Source organism: Arachis ipaensis, chromosome B10 (assembly GCF_059453495.1).
Source record: "Arachis ipaensis isolate K30076 ecotype BB chromosome B10, ASM5945349v1, whole genome shotgun sequence".
NCBI classification, from domain to species: Eukaryota; Viridiplantae; Streptophyta; class Magnoliopsida; order Fabales; family Fabaceae; genus Arachis; species Arachis ipaensis.
Window position 1 is genome coordinate 142345342 of NC_142435.1, and position 10493 is coordinate 142355834.

General features: G+C 29.4%; 1 protein-coding gene across 1 annotated transcript; it reads right to left on the reverse strand.

The window, feature by feature from the left end:
- Nucleotides 1–5460: 5460 nt before the first annotated feature.
- Nucleotides 5461–7172, reverse strand: LOC107621388 (uncharacterized). The gene is made up of 4 exons (XM_088494695.1): nucleotides 6965–7172; nucleotides 5943–6871; nucleotides 5654–5873; nucleotides 5461–5540 (listed from the first exon to the last, which is right to left on the reverse strand). The coding sequence occupies exons 1-4, from the start codon at nucleotides 7170–7172 to the stop codon at nucleotides 5461–5463; spliced, it is 1437 nt and encodes a 478-aa protein (XP_088350821.1).
- Between the last annotated feature and the right edge of the window lie 3321 nt (nucleotides 7173–10493).

Consider the following 10493-nt stretch of genomic DNA (forward strand, 5'->3'; position numbering starts at 1 on the left):
ATTATATTTGAAATCTAGCATAGAAAGACCCTCTTTATTTAATAGGTTTATTAGATTAAGAAAATGATATGGTTTCTCGTTACTGATACCACATGTCATTATTACTTCAAAAATGATTTTTAATGCAAGTTTTAATTTTAAAAGAGTTTAATTACCGTACAGGTCAAAAGTAAAACCTAAAAAATATTTCATTAAAATTATAGAACTCAAGAATTATGTATGAAATTTAGACACATTTAAAATATCTTATTTAGATTTTTATCATTTATAAATTAAAAAATAAAAATAGAAAAAAGTGAGACTCATTATAAAATTTAGGCACATAACAAAGAATCTTATTTTATTCTTTTTCAATTATTTGTCTAAATTAAATATTTTTCAGAAATTGTACCTAAAATCTATGCACATATTAGGAACCTTATTTTTTTATTTACAATTTGGAGAATTTTTTTATTAGTTTTGGATGATTTTTATTTTTATGTTTTGTATGTTTTTTCTTTTAGGATTTGGATGATTTTTTTTATTAGTTTTGGATGATTCTTTTTTTTTTGTGTTTTTGTATATTTTTTTTCTTAGGATTTGGATGACTCTTTGTCTTATATTTTATTATTTTTATTTTTTTTAGAATTTGGATCTTTTTTTAGAAAGAGAAATTAAGATTTGCTTGATAAATAGTAAAAAGTAAATTAGAGTAAGAAGAGATAATTAATAATCATTAATTTTGTATATTTTAAAAATTAAAATTTAAATAATCATCAATTAATAACAATTAATGAGTATAGAATGCAGTTTAAAAATATTTGTTGGCTATACCCGTGTTGATTCCCTAGTGAAATTGTAAAAATAATGAGTCATATGATGGAAATCTGGAAAACTAACTAAAAAATTGAAAAGTAAGACATGCATGCTTTGGAACAAGTAAATAACACTGCACAAAAAAAATAATTGACCGACAATCCCAAAAAAAAAATTAAGTATGTGTAATTTAAAGAGCATGAATAATAGAAACCTTATTTCGTTCTTTTTCAATTTTTTTGTCTAAATTAAGTGTGGAATTTAAATATTATGTTTGAAATCAAGCATAGAAAGACCCTCTTTATTTAATAGGTTTATTGGATTAAGAAAATGATATGATTTCTCGGTATTGATACCACATGTGATTATCACTTCAAAAATGATTTCTAATGCAAGTTTTAATTTTAAAAGAGTTTAGTTACCGTACAGGTCAAAAGTAAAACCTAAAAAATATTTCATTAAAATTATAGAACTCAAGCATTATGTATGAAATTTAGGCATTCAAAAAATTTTATTTAAATTTTTATCATTTATAAATTAGAAAATAGAAATAGAAAAAAAAAGGGACTCATTATAAAATTTAGGTACATAACAAAGAATCTTATTTTATTCTTTTTCACTTATTTGTCTAAATTTAATGTTTTTCATATTAGGAACCTTATTTTTTTATTTATGATTTGGAGAATTTTTTTATTAGTTTTGGATGATTTTTTTAATGTTTTTTTCTTTAGAGTTTGGATGATTCTTTTTTTTTGGGTTTTGTATTTTTTTTCTTAGGATTTAGATGATTCTTTATCTTATATTTTATTATTTTTATTTTTTTTAGAATTTGAACGTTTTTTTTAAGAGAAATTAGGATTTGCTTGATAAATAGTAAAAAGTAAATTAGAATAAGAAGATGTAATTAATAATCATTAATTTTGTATCTTTTAAAAATTAAAATTTAAATAATCATCAATTAATGACAATTAATGAGTATAAAATGCAGTTTAAAAATGTTTATTGGCTATATCCGTATTGGTTTCCTAGCGAAATTGTAAAAATAATGAGTCATATGATGGGAATCTGGGAACTAACTAAAAAATTGAAAAGCGAGACATCCATGCTTTGGAACAAGTAAATAACACTGCACAAGAAAAATAATTGACCGACAATTCAAAAAAAAAAAAAATTAAGCGTGTGTAATTTAAAAAGCATGAATACTAGAAACCTTGTTTTGTTCTTTTTCAATTTTTTGGTCTAAATTAAGTGTGAAATTTAAAAATTATGTTTAAAATCTAGCATAGAAAGATCTTCTTTATTTATTAGGTTTATTGGATTAAGAAAATGATATAGTTTTTCGTTACTGATACCACATGTGATTATCACTTCAAAAATGATTTGTAATGCAAGTTTTAATTTTAAAAGAGTTTAATTACCGTACAGGTTAAAAGTAAAACCTAAAAAATATTTCATTAAAATTATAGAACTCAAGAATTATGTATGAAATTTAAGCACATTCAAAAAATCTTATTTAGATTTTTATCATTTATAAATTAAAAAATAGAAATAGAAAAAAAGTGAGACTCATTATAAAATTTAGGCACATAACAAGAAATCTTATTTTATTCTTTTTCAATTATTTGTCTAAATTAAATATTTTTCAGAAATTGTACCTAAAATCTATGCGCATATTTGGAACCTTATTTTGTTCTTTTTTAATTTTTTGGTCTAATTAAAGTGTAACATTTAAAAATTATATTTAAAATCTAGCGCATAGAAAGATCCTCTTTATTTAATAGGTTTAGTAGGTTAAGAAAATGATATAGTTTCTGTTACTTATACCACATGTCAGTATCACTTTAAAAATAATTTCCAATGCAAGTTTTAATTTTAAATGAGTTTAGTTACTGTACAGGTCAAAAGTGAAATGTAAAAAATATTTCATTAAAATTATGGAACTCAAGAATTATGTATGAAATTTAGGCACATTCAAAAAAATTTATTTTGATTTTTATCATTTATAAATTAAAAAGTAGAAATACAAAAAAAGTGGGACTCTTTATAAAATTTAGACACATAACAAGGAATCTTATTTTATTCTTTTTTAATTATTTGTCGAAATTAAATGTTTTCAAAAAATTGTGCCTGAAATCTATGCGCATATTAGGAACCTTATTTTGTTCTTTTTCAAATTTTTTGTCAAAGTTAAATGTGAAATTTAGAAATTATGTCTAAAATCTAGCGTATGAAAAAACTCTCTTTATTTAATAGGTTTAATGAATTTTAAAAATGATATAGTTTTTTGTTACTGATGCCACATATCAGTATCACTTTAAAAATAATTTCTAATACAAGTTTTAATTTTAAATGAGTTTAGTTAATTTACAAGTCAAAAGTGATACCTAAAAAACATTTCCTTAAAATTATAGAACTTAAGGAATTATATATAAAATTTTGGCACATTAAATCTTATTTTGATTTTTATCATTTATTATTTAAAAGATAGAAATAGAAAAAAAAGTAAAACTCAGTATAAAATTTGGACACATAACAAGGAAACGTTATTTTATTCTTTTTCAATTGTTTGTCTAAATTAAATATTTTTTAGAAATTGTGCATAAAATCTATGTGCATATTAGGAATCTTATTTTGTTTTTTTTTATAATTTTTTTGTCTAAATTAAATGTAAAATTTAAAAATTATGTCTAAAATTTAATGCATAAAAAGACCCTTTTGTTTAATAGGTTTAATGGATTAAAAAAATGATATGATTTCTCGTTCCTGATATCACATGTCAGTATCACTTCAAAATGATTTTTACTACAAGTTTTAATTTTAAATGAGTTTAGTTACTGTATAAATAAAAAATGATGCCTGAAAAACTTTTCATTAAAATTATGGAACTCAAAAATTATGTATAAAATTTAGGCACATTCAAAGAATTTTATTTTGATTTTTATCATTTATTACTTAAAAGGTAAAAAAAAAAAAAAATGGAACTCAATATAAAATTTAGGCACGTAATAAGGCACCTTATTTTGTTCTTTTTTAATTTTTTTGTTTAAATTAAATCTTTTCCAGAAATTATGCGTGAAATGTATGCACATACTAGGAACTTTATTTTGTTCTTTTTCGAAGTTATTTTTGTCTAAATTAAATGTGAAATTTAGAAATTATGCATGTAATCTAGCGCATAGAAAGACTTTCTTTATTTAATAGGTTTAATGAATTAAGAAAATGATATAGTTTTTTGTTACTGATACCACATATCAGTATTAGTTCAAAAATGATTTTTAACGTAAATTTTAATTTTAAATGAGTTAGTTACTAATTAAAAGTGATACTTAAAAAATATTTCATTAATATTATGAAAATCAAGAATTATGTATGAAATTTAGTTACATTCCAAGAATCTTATTTTAATTTTTATTATTTATTACTTAAAGATAGAAATAGAAAAAAAGTGAAACTCAAAATAAAATTTAGGTACATAACAAGGAATATATTTTTTTAATTTTTGTCTAAATTAAATGTTTTCAAAAATTGTGTCTGAAATCTATGGGCATACTAAGAACCTAATTTTGTTCTTTTTGAATTTTTTTTATCTAAATTAAATGTGAAATTTAGAAATTATGTCTAAAATCTAGCGCATAAAAAGACCCCTTTATTTAATAGGTTTAATGGATTAAGAAAAGATTTAATTACTCTATTGGTCCTTATAGTTTTGTGAAATTTCAATTAGGTTCCTATACTTTTTTTCCTTTTAATTGGGTCCCTGTACCAATTTTTTAATTACTGCTAAGAGTGACCTAATTTAAAAAAAAAATTGGTTCCGAGATCCAAATAAAAGAAAAAAAAAAGTGTAGGAACCCAAATAAAAAAAAAAAGTTAGTGTAAGGACTCAATTAAAAGGAAAAAAAAAATAAGGACCTAATTAAAAATTTCACGAAATTATAGGGACCGACAGAGTAATTAAAACTTAAAAAAATGATATGGTTTCTTGCTACAGACTCATACCACGTATCCGTAACACTTTAAAAATGATTTCTAATGTAAGTTTTAATTTTAAATTAATTTAGTTACTGTATAGGTAAAAAATGATACCTAAAAAATATTTTATTAAAATTTATAGAACTCAAAAATTATGTATGAAATTTAGACTTATTCATAGAATCTTATTTTGATTTTTATCATCTATTACTTAAAAGATAAAAATAAAAAAAAAGTGAGACTCAATATAAAATTTAGGTAGAGGAACTTTATTTTATTCTTTTTTATTTTTTTGTCTAAATTAAATGTTTTTTCATAAATTATGCATAAAATCAAATACGTGTAAAGCGAACTTTATTTTGTTTTTTTTATATGTTATTTTTTATTAGAGATATCCGCTTTTATCTGTGAATAAGAAGAACATCGTAGCTATAGTTTCCTCTAACTTCCAAAAAAATAGGAATTCTCTTTCCACTATGATCCGTTTCTTTAAGATTGTTCTCAGAAAAAACCTTGATGATGAATATCTGGTGAGAATTTTCTTCCCTTCACCCTTCCTATTCTCTTTTTTTTCTCTTACCAGCATAGTATCAAAGAAACAGTATCATACTGCAACTCACGCAACAGCATCAAGTTGCTAAATTGAGAGACTAAAGAGTTATTAGGAATTGGCATGCCAGCATAATTTCTCAATTATTTTCCATTACTCTGCAATAGTTTCTCAATCTCCAACAAACAAAATGTTTGCAACTCGTCCTGACTCATCGTTAGATCTACGTTTAACGATAATTAATAAATATTAGCACGATAATATCATTTCTGCATTGTCTGTGTCCGTGTGTGCCTGCTTGTCATATAATAAATTCATCATGAACAAAATTCTTACCGGGATATTGCAGCTCATGCCTTCTGCGATAAAGAATATCATCAAACAAATAAGTCCAAGTTTGTTCCCAAACTGACAGAGGCCTTCCCATGGAACCAGATAGCAACAAGATCACAAAAAGCCTCCTTAGCTGTACAGCGGATGCTACCTCGGCGACTTCCTTAATAGCAGAAACATACTCCTTATCATCTATCAAGAATCCCATGGCAGAACATGCCTCCTGAAATGTATCATAAGTAACACCATTCACGGTTCTTATACTTTGAAAACTGGTACAACATCACTGCACGTTCAAAAGCATCCGCATATAGAAAAGTTCACCAGATGAAGGATGAGCAAAACTCAATCTTCCAATTGAGAATCCCCTCTGTTTCGGCTTCCACTCCCTACTGTTCGAACAATAGACAAATTTGCCTGGATATTCAACATATGTTAAAGACCGCCCATCCGGGAACCGCCTGTTGGCCATCATCCAACCCGTAAACATCGTCAGCAAATCTTTGTTGCGCAAATAAACATGAGTAGTGATATCAGCATCATCGAATACAACATGTTGTTGGTTCGGCAAGTGAAAAGTCAACCTCTGTACTGACGGCCATCTATGATGAATATCATAAGCAAAAATTCTCCACATGGATTCAGACGGTGATAAATAACGACAATCGTAATACTGCTTGATCTCATCAACCACCTGAGAAGATTCACTAACATGATATGTTTCTCCAACAGTTGCAGTCACCCGATCCGGATCCTTATTGATATACTTAAAAAGATACTTGATGACGTTTGACTTGTTACAGAACTCAAGATTTATGTGAGCTTGATATTTCATTAGCAGCAGTGGATTATAAGGCACAACAAATTTGTTGTCAATATCAACGTCGTTGATCTTCACTGTCACACCCATATTACGACATCTATATATCGGATAGCCATCTTCATCAAATCTCATTTGGTCAACGAATCTTTTCGGATAAAATTTTGAGCACTTACCATCTTTCATGCAAGGAGAACTCGGTCTAAGTCGACCACAGGGACCATAGATCATGTACTTGGTGACGACATTATAAAGAGCTGGAAATTTGAGGGGATTGGGTAGCTCGGCACAGATGAACTCATCAACAATTTCAAAACTTTGTAAGTTGCTTTCCCCGTTAAGCCATAGTAACATGTGTGCATGTGGTAGACCTCTTTTTTGAAACTCAATAGTATACATACCTAAAAAATATAAAAACATCATTAAGAAGCCAGACAACTACATGTCCGAGGACAACAGACAAAAATTGAAATGCCAAGCGAGAAATAACATACTTGCACTAAGTGGACCAAAAAACACACCTTCCTTGAGATCGCTTAGAAGGCATTTCAACTTAGCATGAAAGACACGACAAGAGATATCAGGACGATCAGCGATGGGAATTCGCTCTCGCTCTGTGAATCGCTGAAATTCAGGCCAATTTGGATTACACGTAATAGTAAGGAATAAATCTGGATAGCCAAAATGTTTACAGATTTCCATCACATCCTGACAATGATTAAACATATAACGTCTACCACCAGTGAAAGAAGAAGGCAAGATGACTCGTGTCTAGGGGTGTTCAGATCCAAACCAGTCCAAAAAAAACCGCGAAACCGGACCGATCCAAACCGAAAACTGAATTAAACCGCTCTATTTTGGATATTTTTTGGATTTTGGATCGGTTTTATTGCGGTTCGGTTCGGTTTGCGGTTCCACTCTACATAACCGAACCGAACCGAACCGCATATATTACAAATAATAATAATAATAATAATAATAATAATAATAATACCTACCGTATCACTAGCACACTAGTGCAGTAGTGCAGCGCCGATTCCCATTTGAAACCCTAAACTAAAGAAAGAAAGTAAGAAACCCTTTCTGCTCAGTGCTCTCTCTCGCTCCTTAGTCCTTAGTCTTCGTTCTTCATCCTTAGTTCCTTACACAACATCACAACATCACTCACTCTCACTATCACAGATTCACAGCATCACTCACTCTCAGTCACTCCCACTGATACACGCCGCGTCGTCCGTCGCTCTTCTTTTGAGTAATGCCCTTCGTCGCCTCCTCTTCTCAGTGACGCCGCTGGCGGCTCCTCTCCGCGGTGACGCCGCTGCCGCCTTCTCCCCTCGGTGGCGCCACTGCTGCTCTTCTTCAAGGTATATTTTTACTTAGTTTTATTTATTTTGTTTTGTTCTGTTGTTTTAGGATTTTGTTTAAATTTAATTTTTACTTGTTAATCTGTGTTAAACTATGTTAAATTGTTCATTGTTGAAGGTAGATTTTTACTTGCTTTTATTTAGTTTGTTTTGTTCTGTTATTTTAAGATTTTGTTTAATTTTAAATTTTACTTGTTAATCTGTGTTAAACTGTTCAAGCCTCAAGGTATATTTTTACTTGGTTTTGTTTATTTTGTTTTGTTCTGTTGTTTTAAGATTTTGTTTAATTTTATTTTTTACTTGTTAATCTGTGTTAAACTGTTCATTGTTGAAGGTAGATTTTTACTTGCTTTTGTTTATTTTGTTTTGTTCTGTTGTTTTAAGATTTTGTTTAATTTTAATTTTTACTTGTTAATCTGTGTTAAACTGTTCAAGATATATTTTTACTTGTTAAACTGTGCTTTAATTTTTATTTGTTAAACTTTGTATTAAATTAAGTATTTTGTTCTTGTTGATTGAAATTGAATTCTATTTTTTTTTACCTTCTGCAGATTTTATATTTGTTCCAGTGATTTTAGCTTTCAATTCGAAGGTCAACAATGTCAGCTTCATATCCTGAGGTAATTTTTTATTGTGTAATGTGTATGTTGGTAACAACTCAATATGTTAATTAATTGAGGAAAATATTAAAATAACATAAACTGATTAATTATCTTTGTTATCACAGGATGTTCAAAGTAGCGAGCCAGGATTTACCAGTGCTACTCCATCCACTTTTGAATCAGTCAGATCTTCTGGACAGTTAGAGTTAATGCCGCCTCCACAGCAGCAATCGCAGCCACAAACTCAGACGCAGACGCAGCCACCATCGCTGCCGCCATTGCCGCCGCACAGTGATCAGAACAATGAAGGAACTAGATCTAAGAGGAGGAGAGGCAAAGCAAATGTTGCTAATGAGTCATCTAATCCTGGCCAGTCTGAGGAACAAGGTACAGGTAACACTAAAAAACCTGTTAGACCTAGATCTTGGACTTGGGAGCATTTTAAAAAAGATGATAGTGGTCCCAAACCTAGGGCTATATGTAAGTGGTGTGGAGCATCTTATGCGGCTGATTCACATAAAAATGGTACTAGCAATCTTAAAAGTCACTTGTTGAGTCAGTGTAGAAAATTTCCAAAAGATTCACTTGATCCCACTCAAAAAACACTTGTTATGCAGCAACTTAAAAAAGAAGAAGGAAATGGGCTGGGTAATTGTTTGACTTCTGTATCATTTGATCCTGATTTATGTAGACAAGCTCTTGCTAGAATGATAATCATAGATGAGTTGCCTTTTAGATTTGTTGAAGGGGAGGGATTTCGTTATTTCATGAGTGTTTTACAGCCGAAACTCCATATTCCGGGCAGAATTTCAGTTGCTAGGGATTGTTGGAACTTGTTCATGAATGAAAAACATAAGTTGAAGAGTGTCTTTGTAAACTCAAATCAAAGTGTGTGTTTGACCACTGATTGTTGGACTTCTGTACAAAATCTAAACTATCTTTGCCTCACTGCACATTTTATTGATCAAGATTGGAAGTTGCAAAAGAGAATTCTTAACTTTTGTCTCATCAAGAATCATAAAGGTGAAACAATTGGTAGGAAGATAGAAAAATGTCTTTTGAATTGGGGAATAAGTAGAGTCTTTAGCATCACAGTTGATAATGCTAGTTCAAATGATGTTGCCATTTGTTACTTGAAAGGTAGAATGGAAGATTGGAATTCACATCCTTTAAAAGGTGAACATTTGCATGTTAGGTGTTGTGCTCATATCTTGAACTTGGTGGTGAATGATGGTTTGAAGGATATGCATTCTTCAATTAGTAAAATTAGAAATGCTGTTAGATATGTCCGTGCTTCTCCTAGTCGTATGGATAGGTTTAAAAGTTGCATTAAAGAGGCTAGGATCCAAGACTGCTCTTGTGTGCAATTAGATGTCCCCACTAGGTGGAATTCCACTTACATAATGCTTGATAGTGCTTTAAAATTCCAAAAGGCCTTCAAGAGATTAAGTGAGAGGGATGCTGAGTTTGTAATGATGCAAGGGGGCATTCCAAAGAATGAAGATTGGGATAATGCAAGATGCTTTGTGAGGTTTTTGAAGATTTTTTCTGATGTAACCAAAAAAGTCTCGGGTTCTACATTTGTGACTTCTTCTTCATATTTTCATCACTTTTGTTCAATTCTTAGTTCTTTGAAGACTTGGGCTGATAGTAATGACATACTACTTAAGGGTATGGCTACAAAAATGAAGGCTAAGCATGATAAATATTGGGGTAACTTGAGGAACATGAATATGATGATTTTTGTTGCTGTGGTACTTGACCCTAGATACAAGATTAAGTTTGTTGAGTGGAGTTTTCAAAGGTTGTTTGAGAAGGAGGATGCTGATTTCTTATGTGGTAAGGTGAAGGAAGTATTCAGTGACTTGTTTAACAACTATAGAGTTGCTCTCAATAGTGATCAAGCACACCAATCTGCACAACACAGCCAAGATGTGGATATGGATGATAGTGCCTTTGATGATGTTCGCTTTGCGGCAGCATTTGAAAATGATGTACAAGCAAGTGAGAGTGTCAACACAAATGAAGTGGATTTATATCTCATGGAGTCCTTGGAG